The 20,980-nt window shown below is 42.5% G+C and overlaps 1 protein-coding gene across 1 annotated transcript; it reads right to left on the bottom strand.

Moving 5' to 3' along the window:
* Positions 1-18,645: 18,645 nt before the first annotated feature.
* GPR63 (G protein-coupled receptor 63) lies at positions 18,646-20,587 on the bottom strand. The gene has a single exon (XM_036415118.2). It carries the CDS (start codon positions 20,374-20,376, stop codon positions 19,123-19,125), a length of 1,254 nt encoding a protein of 417 aa, XP_036271011.1. The 5' UTR covers positions 20,377-20,587; the 3' UTR covers positions 18,646-19,122.
* Positions 20,588-20,980: the final 393 nt, after the last annotated feature.

The raw sequence follows: 20,980 nt of genomic DNA, 5'->3' as shown, positions 1-20,980 counted from the left end.
AATCACTGATTGCTGCCTCCTGCATGCCCCTTACTGTAGACTCGGCCTGTAATCAAACCATGATTCATAGGTTGATGCTCAACCATTGAGCCACACCCAACCAAGCACAACAGTGTTCTTTAAAAAGATTTTTACCCATCCAAGGATTTGTTTCTTATTGTTTCATTGAATCCTATTTATGATCTCAATAGCTACTTTTGCTCTTTACCTGTTTTATTGCCACAGCAATAAGATACACTCCTCTCATTTTTACATCATACATAATTGGTGGTATTTGGTTGATTAATACTTGCTTGGAAATACTGTGACTGCCTGTGCCATGCCCTTATTATACTGTCAGATTAGATTCATATCATTCTCTCTCTCTCTCTCTCTCTCTCTCTCTCTCTCTCTCTCTCTCTCTCTCTCTCTCTCTCTCTCCCTCTCTCTCTCAAATTAGGTTTTGTTGTTGTCAGGTATGAGTTGTTCCTTGGGGAAGCAGGAAAAGTCCTGATTGTGTGCCACCTTGAGGATAAGTGTGGTAAGTGGAGATTTCCCTCAGTTTAAAACCATTGTTTTTTCTTCTGCATCTTCAAAGGGAGGTGGGGAGACTTCATTATAAAGTCATTCACTACTCACTTTCAACTATAGCGGATCTACTAACAAGACATTGAACTCTCAACCAGCAAGAATTAATGTTTAATAGAGCTATTAGAAAAATAAAACGTTACTAATGAAAAATAAATTAATATGCAAAGTTACATTTTCATATCAAAGGAAGAACACAAGTCATTATTTGCTGGGTTGTGGTTAAAATCTTAAATCTTTTGGGTTTTCATAGAGTTTCTCGATCTCTCATAAGGCCATTACTTCATTATTTGCTGCTGAAAAGTCTCCCTTGAGCTGTTCCTCAGGTGTGATTTCTTGCAAAGGGCAGAGAAAGAATGCCCCGTTATTATAGTAAGGGGAAAAAAAGAAAAAAAGGAAAAGAAGAAAAAAAGGAGAATCATCTGCTTTTAAAAACAGGGGAAAAAAATCAAATTCAAAAATAGTAAATTGGATACCGCAATGCTTGTGAAGCTTACTTATCCTTCACATTACCCAAGTCACTCCACCACCACAGTTTTCTTCTAATGCTTCAAATTTGGAGACATAATTCAAGTAGTGCAGCCAAAGAGGAAAAAGTTAAAGGCTTGGTTACGGTTAAAAACAAGAATTGGAATAAAACTTCATGAGAAACATTAAGTAGAGCATGGATGCCATCACAGTGTTCAGTTATTAAGAAAAATGAGTTATATCTATGTAGACTGGCCTGTAGAAACAGCTGTGATCTATTAAGAGAATAAATATATTGCACAATAATGTCTACAGAATAACCCTGTTTTTGTAAAACGAATAAGTAAGCAAACAGAACTAAACACCATAGAAGGCTATAAGCTTCTATTGAATGTAAGCACAAAGGAAAATGCATCAGTGCACATACACAGCCAGCCGCTAAGACTGGCTGCCTCGGGAAGGGGTAATTAGAAAGAAGTCTCCGCCGAAGCCGGTTTGGCTCAGCGGTAGAGCGTCGGTCTGCGGACTGAAAGGTCCCAGGTTCGATTCCGGTCAAGGGCATGTACATTGGTTGCGGGCACATCCTCGGTAGGGGGTGTGCAAGAGGCAGCCAGTTGGTGTTTCTCTCTCATCGACGTTTCTAGCTCTCTATCTCTCTCCCTTCCTGTCTGTAAAAAAAAACCTGGGACCGTGTGCCTCCCACAAAGCTTCCCTCCTCAGACTTGGGAGGAAAAGAGGTGAGGTCCAGAGGGCACTATTTGCTGTGGCCTTCTCTAAGGTCCTACAAAGAAAAAGATTCCCTTCGGTTAAAATCGGCCCAACTGAAAGCAAAAAGGGATGAACATTATGAATGTGCTCATGGAAACCGTTTCTGCCTGTGGCCTGCAAGCTGAGGTGGCTAAAAATACAAATGAAGTGAAACCAGAAGTTTGAAAATGGAATATTTTGCTGTCAGTTACGGTTCATGCCAGGACAGGCAGGGAGGAGACAAAATTGGAACATATTCCCACTCAACTATCTGCTGCCATGCACGCCAGGAGTGACTGACAAAGGGAGCGACTGACCCAATTGCAAAGGAGAAACTGGGATGGAGGCTACCAGCAAGAGGCACATTCCTGATGACTCCCAGCTCAGCTACTGTTGACCTTTATCCCCAGGCAGAGACCAAAAGGGAAGCCATTCGGTTTAGTCAAGTACGTGAGCTAATGTTTGCAAGGCCAGCAGCTAAAGAGACTGAAATCCTCATGCCCAGTTTCCCAGGTCAAAAACTGTATCATGCAGGATGTGATGTATAACTTTGGGTTATTAGCCCAAGGAACCCAAGGACCGAAAATGAGGGTGTTTATGGAAAGCCTCCTACACTGTTAAGGGAGTTGCTTTTTTGAGCTAAATTAACTCCCAGGATCCTGAAATTTTACTAACCACAAGCAGACTACTCCAAGATAGCACTATTCAATAGCTTATTCTCCCCAATACCCATCCGAGTTGTAGCCATGGAATGCAGTGAACAAGAGAAAACCTCTTAAAAAAAAAAACAGAATAAGGATCAAACTGTTTATAAATCATTCTTATGCAGTAGGTTTTGGTTGGTGCTTTGTAGCTTTTTAAAAAATAGGTTTTTTTTTTTTATCAATTTCAGAGAGGAAGGTAGAGGGAAAGAAAAATAGAAACATCAGTGATGAGAGAAAATCATTGATCAGCTGCCTCCTTCATGCCTCCTCCTGGGGATCGAACCTGCAACCTGGGCATGTACCCTTGACCAGAATCAAACCTGGGACTCTTCAGTCCACAGGCTGACACTCTATCCATTGAGCCAAACCAGCAAGGCTAGGGCTCTGTAGCTTTAATAAACTAAACACACACACATACACACATACACACACACACACACACACATACACACACACACATGGAATACATGTAGAGTAGTTTAGGGACAATGGAATCTGAGTCATAAGTAATTGCGGGCATTGAATTTCAACACGGGTTTGTCCCATCTGTTCAAATAGTCTCTCCTGACCACTCCAGTCCTGAGGCCCAGGAAGCCCCTGAGGACAGCTGCAGATGAAAGCAGAGGTGAGCCACGGGAATCTGGGGACATTTTTTGACCAGGTGAAATGTTTTCCCAAGAAAGCTCACAGCCAAGATTCTAGGGGCATAAATTTGAATCCTAATCAAACAGATGTAACATAAACTTATAGGCAAGCATCAGATGCTGAGAGTGATGTGAACTCCTAAATGGAAGAATTAAGAAATGAAGTCGGAAGGCAGAAGAATCTCACTCGTGAGTCACCACAAACGCTAAAGACGTGAAACACATGAAGGTGTTTAAGATCCATTTTTTATATGGAATGCCTGTATGTCCTTTGGTTGACCTCCAGCATCAGTCATCCCATGTCTTCCATTCAGACATTCATGGGTCGTGAGCCTTCTCCCAGTGTCCAGTCATCAGTGGTAACCATGGTAATTACTTAGAGTTGAACAAATCTGGGGCAGCTTGGCAGCTGGGCCCATGCACCAGGATCCAGAGAACAGGAATTTTTATAGCTACCATCCTATTGGTTTGCACCTAGCCAGCTCAGCCCCAAGAGCATGAAAAGTCCACTGGTTTATTGGATTAAATAAAAGAGGGGAGAGAAAGGAAGGAACCAAAAGGAGAGGAGAGAACAAAACCAGCCGCTGCACTTACTAGAGCACATGTGTCAAACACAAGGCCCGCGGGCCAAATCCGTCCCGCCAGGCCTTGCAATGTGGCCCGCACCGCACTGTCATCACTGCACTCCGCTGCGTTTCCATCACAATGACAGTTTATGACTGTTCAGTAAACCATTTGGCCCGCGATTTAGGCTGGATTTTAGATTTTGGCCCCTTCTCTGATTGAGTTTGACACCCCTATACTAGAGCAAGCAGCACACTTTCCAGCATTGGTAAATGGGCACATTCTGACAACAGCCATCCTATGGATTAGTCTCAATCCTGCCCTGTGGTGGAAAGGGATTAGTCTGAATAGCGTCCTCTAGGGGGCATTCTGAGAACAGCACCATAGTAGGGGATTATGCTCTTTGACAATGCCCACCAGAGGGAGCTATAGAGCCTAATCCATTATTAGGGTGCTGTTCCACAAATGCCCAAAACAGCGTTATTGAGCATAATCCCCTCTAGTGGACATTAGGAAAACATCACCCTAGAAAGAGATTAGTCTCAATAGCACCTACTATTGGAAGATAGTTGGAAGTTAGAGAATAGCACCCTTGTTAGGGACTAGGCTCATCAGTGCCTTCATGTGGGCATTTAGAGAACAGCACCCTGGTAAGAAATTCTGCAAGTCTGGAAAAAAAAAATTCTTTGTCTCACAGCTCTCTTAAGCTGTACTCCTGTTTTTTCATTGCTTTTTCTTTTTGGTTCTTTGATTGAGTGATATTCTTTTCAACCCTGTCTTCCAATTCACTGATCCTATCTTCAGCTTCCCCTAATATGCTGTGTATTCCTTCCGATGTGTTCTTTATGAGTGCTATGTCAACCTTTATTTCTTTTTCATAGTTACTATAACTTCTCTCATGGTGTTGAGCATCTTTACCATCCTTATTATGAACTCTATATCAGGTAAATGTCTTATCTCCATGTCACTTAATTCTTCTTCTGGACAATTCTCTTGTTCTTTCACTTGGAGGTTGTTTTTCTCTCCCCATTTTGGCTGCCTCTTTGGATTTGTGAATGTGTATTAGGTAGACCTGCTACACCTCTCGGTCTCTAGTGCAGGAGAGTGCCAGATGCTGTTTCTAGCTAATGAGATCAGGCAAAGACTCAAAGCCTCCAGAGACCTGCCTCTGCCTTCAGACTGCTTGGATTAACTCTTGAGTAACCCTCAGCCAATCGTCACAGGTCTGGAGAGAGGTTTTCCAACATATTGGGGCATTGCTTCTGCCCGGAGGCTAATTGTCATTCTCAGTATTTTAATGAGCCTCAGAAACTCCACAAGGTGGGCAAGGTGTTTCCCAATAGGGTGGGAAAACTATCTCCCCTCAAGGCAAAAACCACCTTGATAGTAAAAGTCTTCCCCTGAAAGATGACCTCCCCAGCGTGAGGGAATGACTCAGCACAACTGAACTCTAACCCGAGAGCCCACCACCCTGGCTTCTGCATTCACAGCTCCTGTCCATTCTGCCCTCCCTCTGCCACAGCACAAGGTGAGTTATTGCACACAAAATTTTGTGTGTTGGCCCTTTAAGGGGTAGGGGGAGGGAGACTGGATTTCCAGCCACCTCTCTTCCTGATAGACAGCAACTGTGTTTTCAAAGGTGTGGGCACCTTTCTCAGTTCTATTGCTCTCTGCTGGGGCGCCCAGCTGGGCGATTAAAACCCAGAGTTCTCAGTGGAACCCCCCACAGCTAAGATATCTCTCTGAAACTTCAGCTGCTGTCGTCTGTGGAACCCCGCCAGTCCTTTCACAATTTTGCCCTTCCTTCCAATCTCTATGTGGTCTCCATTTTCTGTCCTTGATTATTAGTGTTAGCTCCACCTAGTCTTCAGCGGATTATTCAGGATGTCTTTTTTATTTTAGTTGAACTTCCAATTTGGTCTAGGGCTGTGATTGGCAAACTGCAGCTCGCGAGCCACATGCGACTCTTTGGCCCCTTGAGTGTGGCTCTTCCACAAAATACCACAGCCTGGGCCAGTCTATTTTGAAGAAGTGGCGTTTAAAAAATTTTAAGTTTTAAAAATTTGGCTCTCAAAAGAAATTTCAATTGTTGTACTGTTGATTTTTGACTCTGTTGACTAATGAGTTTGCCCACCACTGGTCTAGGGAGTATGTCTCTGTACCATCCAGTTACATTATTAATCTGCCTTCTTTTTAATCTGCTTTATTTGCTTTATTTTGGACATTCTGAGAACAGAACTCTAGTCAAGTATTATGCTCAATAGCGCTGTCTTGTGGGCATCCATGGAACACCATCCTAGTAAGGTATTAGGCTCACTAGCACCATCTTGTGGACATTCTGAGAACAGCACCCTAGTAGATTAGTGTCAATAGCGTCCTCATGTGGGCATTGTCAAAACAGCATCCTAGTAAGGGATTAGGCTTAATGGCATCCTCTTGTTGGTATTCTGAGAACAGCAATCTACTGTAGTAAGGGATTGGGCTCAATAGCACCCTCTTCTGGGCATTGAGAGAATGGCACCCTAACAAGGTATTATGCTCAGTAGCGCCATCTTGAGGGCATTCTTAAAACAATATCCTAGTATTAGGCTCAAATGGCGCCCTCTAGTGGGTATTTTGAGAACAACACCCTAGCAAGGGATAATGCTTAACAGTGCTATCTTGTGGGCATTTGTAGAACAGCACCCTATAATGCATTAGGCTCAATTGCGCCATCTTGTGGGTATTCTAAGAATAATACCCTAGAAAGAGATTGGGCTCAATAGCACCCTCTTCTGGGCATTGTCCAAACATCACACTCATAAGGGATTAGACTCAATAGTGCCAATCCTGCATGGTGCTCCAGGACGAGTCTGAAGGGGAATATTTACAGAAGTACCAGGCTTCTTGGGATACACCTGCAAATGTACCCACTGACTGTACTTTTATATGGCAGTAACATGCTTTCTCCACTCACATAGCTCATCTCCTCCTATTGAAATGATACAGTTAGCTTGCCAACTGACCTTCTATGTGCAGACAACTCATAGACAAATAAATTATGTCAGTGCCCAGAAAGCCTTCCTGTTGTCAGACTCTGGTTCTCATTGTTTCTGAATAAAACCTGTGCTAGCAACCAGAACTCCAAGACACAGCAACACATTGGCTGACACCCCAGTAGAGGTGACAAATGGTGGTGGAGGCACTTGTTGCCAGGCCGGATGACCTGACATGCCTGAAACACTCCCAGAAAAGCTGCATGACGCTCCAGGGGCAGTCTGACTGGTTAGAAGAGTGGGATTGTTGATCTATTTGTCTCTCTTCTCTACCAGGATACCAAGATTGTTACTCATCCTGCTTCCTTATGAATTTCACAGCCTGGGTACAGAGTTCATCAATAGCGAAGGAAATTGAGGCACTAGTCAGAAACAAAGGGTCACTGCCAGCTCCACTGTAGCAGAAAACAGTTTCCACCAAACTCATTCCTTCATCTGAGACACACAATGAGACCACATTTCTGATCTCCATTGTAGGAAATTCTACCCAAGGGAATATGAGAGAAAAGTGGTGAATGCCACTTCCAGGCTTGGACTATAAAAAATCTCTGAGCTGTCCAGCCATGGTACCTCTGTAATCCAGTCTACTGGCTGAGTATTGGCTGGAATCCACATATTGAACCTAGAACTTCCATCATCCTGGATTCCTAAACAATTGATTGGGAGCCACACACACACACTCTCTCACCCATACACATACTACAAATTCTGTCAGAATTGCATTGTTAATGACCCCTGTGTTGAGTAACTCATCTGAGGGGTTTGTTGTCACAAAGGCTAGCACTACTTTAAGGAATACACGGACTGATGCTCGTGTCACATCTGGGTGGCCAGAGTAATACTAACCAGAGTCATGGTTGGACCAGAGGAGATGATCACGCAGGGTTGCCTGAAGAAGCATGGCTAGCGAATTCTACTTGAAGTGCATGAAGGAAGAAAAACCAACTGCTAGAAAAGCATCCCAAAAGTCAGGGTGAAGGGAGGAAGCTGCTTACAAGAGAGTAGTAATGGAATGGAGCTAGAAGGCCAGTGAGCGAGCTGGGTGGCAGAGCCTGAAGACAATCACAGCACAAGGTGTAGCAAAGATCCATTTTTCCTCAGCTGTCGATAGGGGGGTGTGGGAAAGAACAGTGCATGTTTGCCTGCTCCCTGGTCGCCTGCTGTGCCTCTCATTAGCTCCCAGAGCCTCTGCCCACTGGCCTCATTCCTGCATCTCTCACTCCTCAGGGAGCACTCATTTCCACTGCTCTCTTATTTAACCTTCCTCTGCACCTGCCAGACGCTGGCAGGGTTTTCACACTTCACTTCTACGTTCTCACCATATCCACGCCTAGAGGTGACTTTTCTCATAAGCTGGTGGTTGCTGTGTTATGTTACTGTGGGAAACTGGCCCTTATCCAGAAGAGTAAAGAACCGCTGTTTTTGCTCTAATGTTATTTCTAGCCCCGTGATTTCATAATACTCCTGTTTATCAGCCCCTTCTCAGAGTAAACGGAAAGCACTCAGATGAGCACTCAGGCTGCCACAGGGGGCAAATTCCCACAAGGTGCGTCCTGCTTCTAAGAACTCAGGACTTCATGACAAGAGTCATAGTGTTTAGGTATTTTATAAGCTCTTGGCCAAGCTAGCATTCCTGGGGGAAGAGGTATACGGCTTTTGGTTAAAGGTCTGAATAGGAACTTTTTCAATCTGAGTCCCCCGCTACTACCAAAATCGTGCCTGCCTTTCTAGTGGTCACCATGTCTGAGCATCTTCCTGGGAAGAACCCCAACACAAAGAATCTACCATCATGTGGACTGTTTAGATCTCAAGTCTTCTGTCGGTCCTGGCCTCAGGATCTGTGTGCCAGCCTGGCCTCCAGGACTTCTGCCCTATATTTACAAGTTCTCTCAGGATACAAGGGCCAATCGTGTTTAATAAGGATCCTTGGTTCATTTCCTGTGCTCCATTTCCAAGCCACAATGAGGATACTCATGTTTTATCTCCTGGGATAGCATCTGTGCAAATTACCAGTACTGGGAAGTGGTTAGCAATGCTGAGCCTAGTATCACACCAAGATGAAGATGTGATGAGTAATGCAAAGCCCTGGGTGAGGAGACATACTAGAAGAGTTGAGGACAAGCTGAGTGCAGGACCGGAGGCAACTGGGTGAATCACAAAGCCCAAGCTAGGTTGAGCGGGTCAATCAGGTTCTAAAAGAAAATCCTTCATGAATCGAGACAAAATAAGGTGAAGGAAACAAGAAAGTAGAGGTAAGAGGTTGGACAGATGATTCTACAATTTGAAAAAAAGCCTGAGTTTCAGTGTCCACTCAGATAGTCCTGTGGCCTCTTAAAATTCAATTAACTACTTGGAGCCTTGGGGGATTTGTAAAATAGATTATCTACCTCCTGAAGTTATTATAAGAATTAGAGATTGTATGTTTATATTGGTATAATAATTGCATCACCTAGCAAGCATCAAATAAAAGATGACTGCCATTAATGTGATTGTTGGTTGTGAACTCTTTATAGGTAATAACAGTCTCAGCTAGGAACTGATGATTGAAATCATCGTTCACAGCACCTTGCTTCAGCCAACAATGAATCTTTATTTATTTATTAGTATTTAAAGCTTACTATTCATTCACTGAACAAAGTAAACTCCTTTCGTATGTAAAAGTCTGAGCTAGCTGCCAAAAACACGGTGCCCCATGCATACACTATAACGTTATGTGTTTTTATGTGATTATCCATCTTTATTTTAAACTGCCAGTATTTTACAAGATTTGTTACTGAAAATAAGTTTGATTCACTTCTATACAATACTACACTGATTTGGCTGCTTTTTTGTTCTCCAAAGTTTTCTCTTTTTATTGAAGCAACCCTTTGTTCTGGCACCATGTTAATATACCTTTCGGTCTATTTATATAGTATGTGACATCTGGGATAGGCTTTTTATTTCAAGTTTCTTCCTGGCAAAGACAATGAACACAGCGAGCATGCTTAATAAACGTTACATAATAATAATTATTAAATGTGCTTTTAAATCTCAAGCAGCTTTTTATCTTTAGCTTCTACTTGGAGATAATTATATACTTCCCCGGAGCTATTTATAGGCCCCATCAGGAAGCACAGATGAAAAAAGATGTGTTCCCAGGCCTGCCAGCACCATGGTGAGAGTGATTTAAACTCTGAATTGCTGTTGCAAGTGTTCAAATGACATTCACCATATGGATATCTAATTCCAGTGACAGAAAACTTTTCCCACCCAAAATCTCCCCGATGGAGGTGTTTACTGAATATGCTTCATCCATGTTACCTTTCTCATTCATCAACAAACTGAAATTATACAAAAACGATTACAAAAACACACCTCTTATTTGCTGTTATCTGTCCGTCTGTATCTGACTCATCTCCTTCCTTTATCCTCTGAAGCCTGAATCCAAGCATATTTAGTCAAGACCACAGATGTAGTCATAGGTCAACCTTACAAATAAAGGAACATAGGGCCTCCTCCATAACATGATTTGCATATCATTGGATCAAAAACTCTATAATAATAAAAGCATAATATGCTAATTAGACTGGACAGCCAAATGACCTTCCGAACATCATTCTGGACATCATTCCAGACATCCTTCCGGATGAAGCCTTGGTGGCGGGGGCCAAGACAGAGTGGTTAGGGGTGATCAGGCAGGCAAACGAGTGGCTAAGGGCAAGGCAGGCAGGTGAGCAGTTAGGGGTGATCAGGCAGTCAAATGAGTGGTTAGGGGCAATCAGGAAGGCAGGCAGATAGTTAGGGGCAATTAGGCAGGCAGACAGAGTGGTTAGGGGTGACCTGGCAGGCAGGCAGGTGAGCAGTTAGTAGCCAGCAGTCCCGGATTGCGAGAAAAATCAGGCATAAACCAGCAGTCGGACATCCCCCGAGGGGTCCCAGATTGTGAGAGGGTGCAGGCTGGGCTGAGGGGTCCCCACCCCCATGCATGAATTTCATGCACTGGGCCTTTAGTTATACCTAAGTTATACCTACTCTTAGGCATGTCAGTTTAGCAAATAAAAATTTAGCAGCATTATCTGCTCTCCACACTTGTCCCCCAGACTGGCCTGCCTGCAGTGTCAGAAAATCCCCAGATTACCTTCTCCCCTAAATCAAGGATGCAGGATTGTACAGTGGGCAGGCCACTGGACTTGGGGACTAAAGACCTGGGTGCTGGTCTCAGGTCTTGCCAATGTAAAACCCACTTGTTTTAGATGAGTCCATTAGGATCTTTACCACCAAGATTGGCTCACTGGATAGAGTGTCAGCCTGCAGGCTGAAGGGTCCCAGGTTCCATCTCAGTCACGGGCATGTACCTCCATTCCAGGCTCTTCTTCGGCCTGGGCTCTGGTCAGGGCTTGTGCAAGAGGCAACCAATAGATTGTGTTTCTCTCACATCGATATTTCTGTCTTTCCCTCTCTCTTCCACTCTCTAAAAACCAATGGAAACATTTCCTCTGGTGAGGATTAAACAAACAAAGATTCTATCACTGAAAGGTCCATTTTCAGACTTTTGGGAACCACTACATTCTGTGTGTCACAGTGCCAGGAGCTGGGGAAATAATAATAAGCGCAGTGTCCGCCATCAGGAAGTGAAGTGTCTAGAGGCGCAGAAACCTGTGAACTCAAGGGAGGAGGGGTCTAGACAACAAGACCATTGTTATTGTTGTTTTGTTCCAGGGGGGTTGTCATCACATCTCTTGGATTACATTGCTGTATTCCCCTTTCATGTGCCTCTTGTTTCACTATCTATTTGTTCTCATGAGAAGCCTTTTGCCCTTGACAGAGAGATCAAATCAAACCTGGTGCTTGGCCACAATGGCCTTCACACAGGTGAACCTAAGACATCCTGATGTCTCGCAATCTAAGGTAATCATAGCTTTTGAGGCTATAAAGACATTTGGGAAAGGGGTTCTCTTCTTCCTGTCAGAGGGGAATGTGCCATTTGCAGTTACTTTGCTCATTCGATGAGTCCTGGAAGAGGAGGTGGGAGCAGAAATGCTCCGGCTCTGACAGTTCCCAGGGAGTCCCCGGCATCCATGAGGGAAAAGCTCTTCCAGGGTTAAGTCCGGAAGGGCAAAAGTGGCAGCAATACTCACCTAAGCAAGTGGGGGGTGCACACCCCACTTGGGTCCCCTCAGAGTGTCAGTCCTGACCGAGGAGAACCACCTGCTGGCCACACCCTGGGGAGCAGCGAGTCCTGGCCTCCCCACGTTGATCTGTCATGTTCCTTTGTCTATGAGCTCAGCTGTTTTCCTGGTTGACTTTGGGTGATAAACTAAAAATTTTATATATTGTGTGTGTGTGTGTGTGTATATATATATACACACACACATATACATATATAATTTCCTTAAAAGTCACAAACATTCTGTAATTTTACTTTCTAATAACAATGTACCTCTTAGATTAAGATATTTTCCAGGATCATTTATCTGGTCTCTTCTGACTTGATTACTGGTTTTTCCAAACGTACCACCTCACTATCCAGCCCTTCTCTCTCTGACAGGGAAATCTCCCTGACTCAACGTGAAGTGAAGAGAGATCTAGAGTGGGGAGCCATCGAGCTGTGTTTGAATCCCAGCTCTACCTCCTAATTGCTCGGAGAATCTGGGCAAATCATTGAATTGCTCCAAAACTGTTTCTTCAGCGGCTTATTAGGGTATAATGTATTTGAAAACTTCTAACAGGTACTGCCACAAAACAGTTTCAGTAAGATAAAAGTACACCATAAATTTTTTTTCATTATTTTAAAAAATATATAATAAACTACAGTAACAGTGTTGGGGTGCAGTTTTGGTTTTGTTTAGTAAAGTGATTCACTGATTCAGAAATTATAATTACTGTACCAGTCATGAGTTGAGATCTTAAAAATACTGCCATTTTATGTCACACTGAGCTCTGGTGACACAGCAAGGGGTTCACAGCTGGCCCAGGACCCTATGGCTTCTGACTTCATCACCTCCACCTCTTTTCCCAAGTAGTCTTGGCTACTACAGCTAAACCCCAGTGCTTCAAACAAATTAGTACACAATTAAAACCCAACTATGCACTAAGGTGACAGCCTTCCAAAAGGGGTCCTGATATTTATGCAAATTAAGGTAAGTGTCTGGGTGTTGAAATGGCCCTAAAATGTCAGCCACAGTCGGCAGGTGCCATGAAAAGTTCTGTGACATTAGAGATGGTATCCAAGACTCTCAGGGGCCCCGTTAGCTTCACATGCTCCCGACTGAGCCAAATATAGCTCATGACTTCAAACCGAGAACCAACCCACCTAGGTTTTGCGTTAATATCCACAACTTTGTGAATAGGTGTTGCTGTTCTGATTTTTATTATGCGATGTGTGGAGAGTAAAAATCATCCAGTATAATGCTCAAGAAGCTCTTCCCACTAGGACTCAGTTCTGTTACCAGAGAATAATAGAAGCAAGGAAGCCTAAAATATATGAACTTTGGCATTAGGCCTAGTTTGAATCCAAGCTATGCCTGACATGTTACTTAATCTCTTGGGAACATAATTTCCTCAGTTAGAAAAAAGGAGAAAATACTTTGAATTAAAATAAAATAGTATTTTGATTACAGTAAGCGACCAAAAATAGCACCCATCATCATTATTATGATTTGCATACTTATAAGTTGAGATTAAATAATGTTATACTTTCAAATTCCTTAAAAGAAAGGCATCAGCCTTGACAAGTCTCACAAATAATAAAAGCTCACATAGAAAGGCAGTTGGTTTACATAATCATCAATTAGTACTCCCTTTTAAGACATTTCAAAACAGATATAGTGAAAATCAAAGATAATTATAACTGCGATTCCACGAACCTGAACATAATGTGGTCAGAATGTGTAGCCAATCCTCCGGAACAAGTTAGTCTTGGTCATTGTTTTAACCTCAACACTGAGATTTATGGGACTGATTTTTAGACCACCACCACAGCACCACAGGAGAATTTAATCATAAATGTGGCTATCACCACAGTGGATAATCTTTTGATGTGTCTATTTGTGTAGGCTACATACTGCACTTATTCCATCAAACACTAACCTAGGTGTTGCTGGGAAGGTATTTCGTAGGTATTATAAGAGCCCATAATCAGTCCACATTAAGAAAGATCATCCCAGATAACCAGGCGGCAGGCCTGACTCAATCAGGTGAAAGGCCTTCAAAGCAGAACTGAGGCTTGAGGAAGAAATCCCACCTCCAATTCTCAGCCTCCCTTCCTGATGGCCTGTCCTTCAGATTTCCTATTGGCCCAGCCAACCCACAACGACATAAGCCAATTCTTGAAATAAGTCTCTTAAATTTCTTCTGCTAGTTCTGCTTTTCTGGCTAACCGCTGACTGATATAGCTAGGAAATATTTGTTTTTTCTTTTGGCCTTGACTCTTATTGCACCTTGATACTTAAGGTGTACATTGCTCCTAAAGGTTCTTTGTATTATGAATGAGTTGCGTGGGGTTCATTATTTTCATGGTAGATGCGAAAATGCTTTCAGTTTAACATGTTCCTCTATTTTGCTATATCTTCCTTACCTTTTCATTTCAAAAGAAACTGTTGAATGTAGATTCAATGACAACTTTCTTTTGTAAATCAACCTTCTTTTGTAACTTAAAAAATATATTTAGCTATTGCATGTAAGAAAATAAAATAAAACCCCATGTCTAACTGAGAAACATTAAAACTTACAAATATTATTTCCTATGGATTTAAGAGTGGATTTTAGAAGCGTAGTTGAAATCATTTTATCAAAATAGGAGCAACTGCTGTCAATGTTTTTCCAAGTGACAATCTAATTTTACATGACTCAGCAGTAAAATTTTTATAACTCTTCCAGACAGAATTTCTTAAAACTGTTTTAATATTAATGCTCTCTTGCCAAGTTTCATTTCATCCTTAACTATCCCAAGAACTTCTAAAATTAGAGTACAGTTATGCATACACTAGGTTTGAGGTCAAATATGAAAATAAGAACCCAAAGAAAACAAGATTTCAAACTAAATTCAGATTTTAATTTAACATAAAGTATTATTCATGACAAGTTTTCTAAGATAGAATGAACTAGTCTTTAAAAAAAAAAAAACCCTCCACTTTTAGAAATGTTAAACATTTATTAACTTTCTTATTGGGAGCACTTTTCCTGGTTGTAATAAGAATATGCACAAATAACCATACTTGTTGATTTCTGAATATTAACAGTCCCAAATTCAAAGTGTTTTTTTCCCTATACAGGTCAGGTACTGTTTTAAAATAAATTATTTTTAATTACAAAGTCCTAGTACCAATATATATATATCTAAGAAGTGTATTACCATTTACCTGTAATAACAAACATGTGTTTTGATAATTTTATTATAAAAACTGAGTTTTCAATGAAGGCAGTTTAGAAGGACTGTCCTTGAGAAAATAAGTTCGAAATAAGTAGTCCTTTAAACTAAAAATCATGGCAGAATAATATGTCAAGCAAGTGAAAATCTTTCTGTGATACATACATAAATATTTTCATGTAAACAAAAGCAAAGACCAAGAAAAAGGTAAATATCTTTGTTAGCAACCAAAATACATGGATTTGAAAAGCTTATTTTCTCTTTTCACGCTTCCGTTAAATGAGACTGGCATAAAGAGAGCAGTGGGGATCTGATGACTTTACATTCCCCTCATTCTCTTCAGGAAGTTCCATACCACAGACACCTCTCCGGGAAAAGATATGAGAGGAATGAGGCTCCAGAAAGTCATGACTTTCAAATATTAAGTCCCTCTTTCTGCTCTCCTGTGAAACGAGATGGTTTATCAGAATTGTGCCAGCTGGTGTGATCCAGCACTAAAACACGTGGCAGCAAATTAGGCACAACGATGAGTAGATTTTCCTCTGGATTCAGATTACCCATGCACTAGAAGATAATGGCTTCCAACACAAAACAAGCATTTTGAACAAAACAGACAATATTGAAATGGGTACCCATTTTTCGACAGAAATGATTACTGAAGTATGCCCGTTGGACCACCTGCATCAGGACCGGGAAGGGTATCCACAGAATAAAAGTGTGCATCCCTGGGTCCAATGCCAGACACTCGGGAGGCAATGGGCATCTGTGAATGCCCCCCTGGGAATTCTTAGACACATATTCATATTAAAGCTTGAATATCACTACTCCAAACTATAGGGGATTTCTTTTGACCACACATATTTCACTATGTCTTTCATGCTTACTTATTAGCCAGAAGAAAAATGAAAACAAAAACAGTTCTGATTATGTCAGTCAGTGGTGATAATTTGTAGTGGTATTTATTTTCCCCACAAGAAAATACAGGGGAATAGGCAACATAGGAGTCTGCACCTAATTTTTTCAAAGGTACTCCACAGTACTTTTTTTTTTTTAAAGCTTTCAAATTGTATACATAATAAAAAACGTTCAAAAATTGTTTGTAAACTGTCATCTGATCAAGATTATCCAGTGTAAAGAGAACTGCTGATCGGTGTTGCTCAATTCTCACAAAGGCCCCTTTCTTCTTTCTTCTTTCTTCTTCCACAAACACCGAGCATCTCAGCAGGCAGTCCAGAGCTCTTACCATATGATGCGCTGCCTAACAAGCAGCACAAAAGTACCTAAGGATTGCTCATAAAAAAGGACAAAGAAAGCCAAAACTCAGTCTCCACTCCAAACAAAAAGCAGTCTCAAGACCTACTGCCAATATATATATATATATATATATATATATATATATATATATATATATATTGTAAGATGAATACAGAGCATGCTTACTTTCCTTAGAGAAAGTCTAATTTCAAACACACTTATTAATATCTGCTTGAAATCCAGTTGAAAATGGAAAGCATGATACACTTCAATGTGCTACTAGTATCTACTATAGTGTTTATATTCTGTAAGGTCCCTATAGACACAACAGTTTTACCTGTGAATAATAGAAGTAGAAACCAAAGAGGTAGGTGACTATCATCATCAGATGACCCCAAACCAACATGTTCAATAATATGCTCACGTCTGAAATAAAGTTCAACTGGAAGATGAGTTCCAACACTGTTAACAATTGCAAAAGCAGGGTTTCCCAGATCTTTAGTGGTGTCATCCAACTTTGGAAGTCCCAGCTCCTGATCCTGTGCCACATGCTCTTCGGATGGTCCATGTTAAGAAATGGCTAATGGAATGAAATGTAAAGAAGTAACACTGGGGACCAAAGAGTGAAGCCAACATCAGCGAGGCTCTTCACACATCTCCACTCTCACACGGAGGGAAAAGCATTACGGTTGGGCCAGACCTTAGATTCATCTTATCCAACTCTCTGGCTATACAACTGAAAAAAACAGGTTCACAAAACACTAAAATTCCAAAAAGATGCTATAAATAAAAAAAGTTCATGGTGCCGAAACCAGTTTGGCTCAGTGGATAAAGCATCGGCCTGTGGAATGAAAAGTCCGGGGTTCGATTCCGGTCAAGGGCACGTACCTTGGTTGTGGGCACATCCCCAATTGGGGGTGTGCAAGAGGCAGCTGATCGATGATTCTCTCTCATCAATGTTTCTAACTCTCTATCCCTCTCTTCCTCTCTGTAAAAAATCAATAAAATGTAAAAAAAAAAAAAAAAAAAAAAAAAAAAAAAAACCTTCATGGTTTGCTTATCTATCTATAAAGCGCATGGTGTAGCCACGGGGCTGCACTTCAGCCCCTTGTAGCTTGCTCTGCAGCGCCAGCCCTGTCAGCTACTGTATCAAGTATATCAGTGGCTCCAGGAAGAAGGTGACCAAAGGATATGGATGCACCAAGGGGGTCAGATCATCAGCAAGAGGAAAATAGTTTGAAACCCCAGACTAGCCCTATTACAATGTGCTCTGCGCTTGGACCAGGGCTCATCTCTGCTTCTACATAGGAGACTCACTTCGGAGCATATTCACCAACCCCAGCTCTGCTAGGGGCAAGCATCCCTGGATCATTTAGAGACAGCTAGACCACTGGAAGCCTCCAAACCCACAAAGCCAAGACTTACACACAGCTGTACCGAACTTCTCCATAACCGTCAGCCCTTTTTTTTTTGTAAACTAAAGTGTCACCTTATTTCCTGATCGTCTTATTTATCTACGATTTTAAAGTTCCGCTGTGAAAGGGTGGCTGTGTGATTTCATTTCATGCTTATACTTCCCACACTTTCTGTATTCGTTTCACGTCTTTCAGTAGCTAAAAAAAAAAGTCATTTTTTTAAAAAGGTTTTATAGTCTTAAAAAATAAAAATATGCAAAGCCTCCTCTCGACTATGAAACGTCTGAAGCCGGATTTGTGTCTGCGTGGCACAGGGAGACAGCACAGCTTTGGGACTCCCACAGACGTGCTGGGTCCCAGCTCTAGGACTAACCTCGGGCAGGACTTTAGTCTCTGAGACTTGCTTTCTTCATCTGTGAAAAAGGTAGAAATAATACCTACCTCACAGGATGCTGTGAGGATAAAAGGATACATAGTGCCTGGCACATGGTAGGTGTACAATAGTGGTGGGTCCTTCTCCCTGCCGGACTCAGTGAGAATCCTGGAGGAAAAGGAGTCACCACAGCCCACACCAGCCACTCCTCACTGCATCCCATTTAAATCTGCAAGAAGGTTCTGTCTTCTTGACTTTGCCCTATTGCTCTAAAGAGTTCTATTGTGCTTAGGAAAATATCTACATGTCTATGTTCTCTCCTTTAAAACTGTACATGCGATAAAACACTTTTTAAGACGATCTCTCTAGAAATGATAATGCAATGTCTCCTAAAGCATAGCATGTCATGTATAAAAACAATTCTGAAAAAACATAACTGAATTCGTTTGTACATTATTTCCTAAAGTGCACCAAAGTAAATATTAATGACCTTCGAAATGTCACTAACCTCCTTGGGTTATTTCTTAAAATAAAAGTAAATATTTATCTACTGAGATGTATGTGGTTTTTGGCTCCAATACAATGGCAAGAGAGCAGCAGTGTTTTCCAGAAGAAAAAGAATAAACTCCACTAAGCACACCTGAGCAGCATCCCAAACACTGACAAAATTCAGTGTGACTGCAGGCTCAATAAAGCACAGTCTTGATTCCTACTTCCGAAACAAAATCAGCCAAAGATACAAGAACCATCTTCCCACCCTAAACAGTGGATTTCTGCTGAATCCTGGAGGTAACATCTGTGATCACTGCCCTATTGTGTTTCCTTGGTAACAGAATTATAACTAGTCACCATTCTTTCTTTATACTGCACACACCACACACACACACACTTACACACACAAGCCTATAAAAAATGGGAACGTGTAAGTGGAAAAGCCATGTGAAAGGAAATTCAGAGTCCAGTAAAGAACAACCATCACCCCAAATTTCAGGCAGTTCCCATGTTCACACCACCGTCCGATGCTCCCCGCACACGTAGACGGCACTGGGGCGTATCCGTCGCTTTGTGTGCCGAGGGAGCTGCGGCAAGAACTTGAAGGACTTGGGCATCATGTCCAGGCAGGCCTCGTGGAATTTCTTAATCCTCCAGTAGTAAATCAGCGGGTTCAATGCAGACTTGAGGTAGCAGAGCCAAAGCAGCCAGGTGCTAATCTCAAAGAAGTTGTGCTGGTAGTAAAAGTGCTCATTGAACGTGGCCACAAGGCTGTAAGTGGTGAACGGGGCCCAGCAGACGATGAAGACGGCAAAGAGGATCAAGATGGTGGTGAAGGCACGTGTTTTAAAGCCCATGTCGATGCTCATCTGGAAGGGCCTCTGCAGGCTCATGAGACCCAGTTTGCTGGCCTGGCTGAGGCATATGCCCTCCGGGTAGCTATGGATCCTCAAGGCGTTGTGCCGGAGCGTGTTGAGTATACCCATGAAGGAATACAGTATCACCAGGAAGGGTATGAAGAAAGAAATGAGAGAAATCAAAACCACATAAGCCTGGTAACCTGGGTGGGTTGTGTACCCGAACACGCACTGGGGCGCTCGGGAAGGGACCTGCAGGTCAGGGCTGCCCACCGCCAACGGGAAAGCTATACAAAAGGAAGCTGCCCAAGACACTGCGATCAGAACCTTCGCCCTGTAGGGGTTGAGCTTGTCCTGCCTCTGGACTATGATAAGGAACCTGTCGATGCTAATGATGAGCAGGATGGCTACTCCCTCAATCACAAACAGCCAGAAAAACATGGCAGATACCCTACAGAAGAACTTCCCAAAGATCCACCTGGTAGTGAGGATAGTCACCAAGGCAAAGGGCATGTTCAGCACGGCGAGCAGCATGTCTGCGAACGCCAGGCTGGCCAGGAGGATGTTAATGGCAGATCGCATGGCGGCCTTTTGGTAAACCATGAGGCACACCACGAGGTTCCCGAGAAAAGACACACACAGGATAAATATCATGATCGCGGAAAGGATGATTTGCAGAGGCAGGTGTAGGCTCTGGTAAGCTGCTGGTATTGGGGGTACAGCTGTGCTATTCACGGTCAAGGAACTCATCCCCGTGGGAGCCAGGGTGTCCAAATTGTATCTAAGCCCAAGGCCAGGATGCTGGACTGGTGGTAGGGCCGTGATATTCATGTACGTATTTTCATAGACTACGAACGTCGTGTTGGTGGCCCCTGTATGGGGCGCAGTCAGCGCTGCGGAGAGGACCATGGTTTCAGTGGGAAGGAAGGCGCTAGCAGCTCAGCAGGTGTTCTTCCAGCATCTCAGCACCCAGCAGCAGTTTCACGTTTCCCTGGCAGGCTTGGGAACAGGTTCTGGAAAACAGACAGCGTTCCATCTTCCACGGAAGTCCTTTTGCCTGAAAATAAGCCCAAAATACGGAAAGTAAATGAGAAACGAGCTTCATAAATAGCATTTGACTTCTTACCTTGCATCACGGAGGACCAGTTTGGCTTTCTTGAACCCTTCAAAAATATTTACATCTCTAGCTCAAGGTGCACTAAGATATTGTTGTCTTGTTTTATTTTTAGTCAGCCATGACCGAAATTTCATGACACTCGTGTGTGAAGTGGAAGTGAAAAGAATGAAAACGTATTCCCACTTCAAAGTCAAAAGTCAGAACCTTCCTTACTTTCTTTTAAATTTCCAGTAGCAACTTGGCCTTTTCTACAGTCACTATTAATACAGGTATTATTATCTGGTTCTCCTGAGAGGACTAATGTTTTTCTTAATAGCTTTTTGGTACAGATTCATATTGTGTTTACGTGAGTACAAAACTAGAGGGGGGGGAAAAACCTGAACTCCGTTTTCTACT

This window comes from Pipistrellus kuhlii, unplaced genomic scaffold, assembly GCF_014108245.1.
Source record: "Pipistrellus kuhlii isolate mPipKuh1 unplaced genomic scaffold, mPipKuh1.p scaffold_m20_p_5, whole genome shotgun sequence".
NCBI lineage: Eukaryota > Metazoa > Chordata > Mammalia > Chiroptera > Vespertilionidae > Pipistrellus > Pipistrellus kuhlii.
This window is presented reverse-complemented; position numbering and strand designations above follow the sequence as displayed.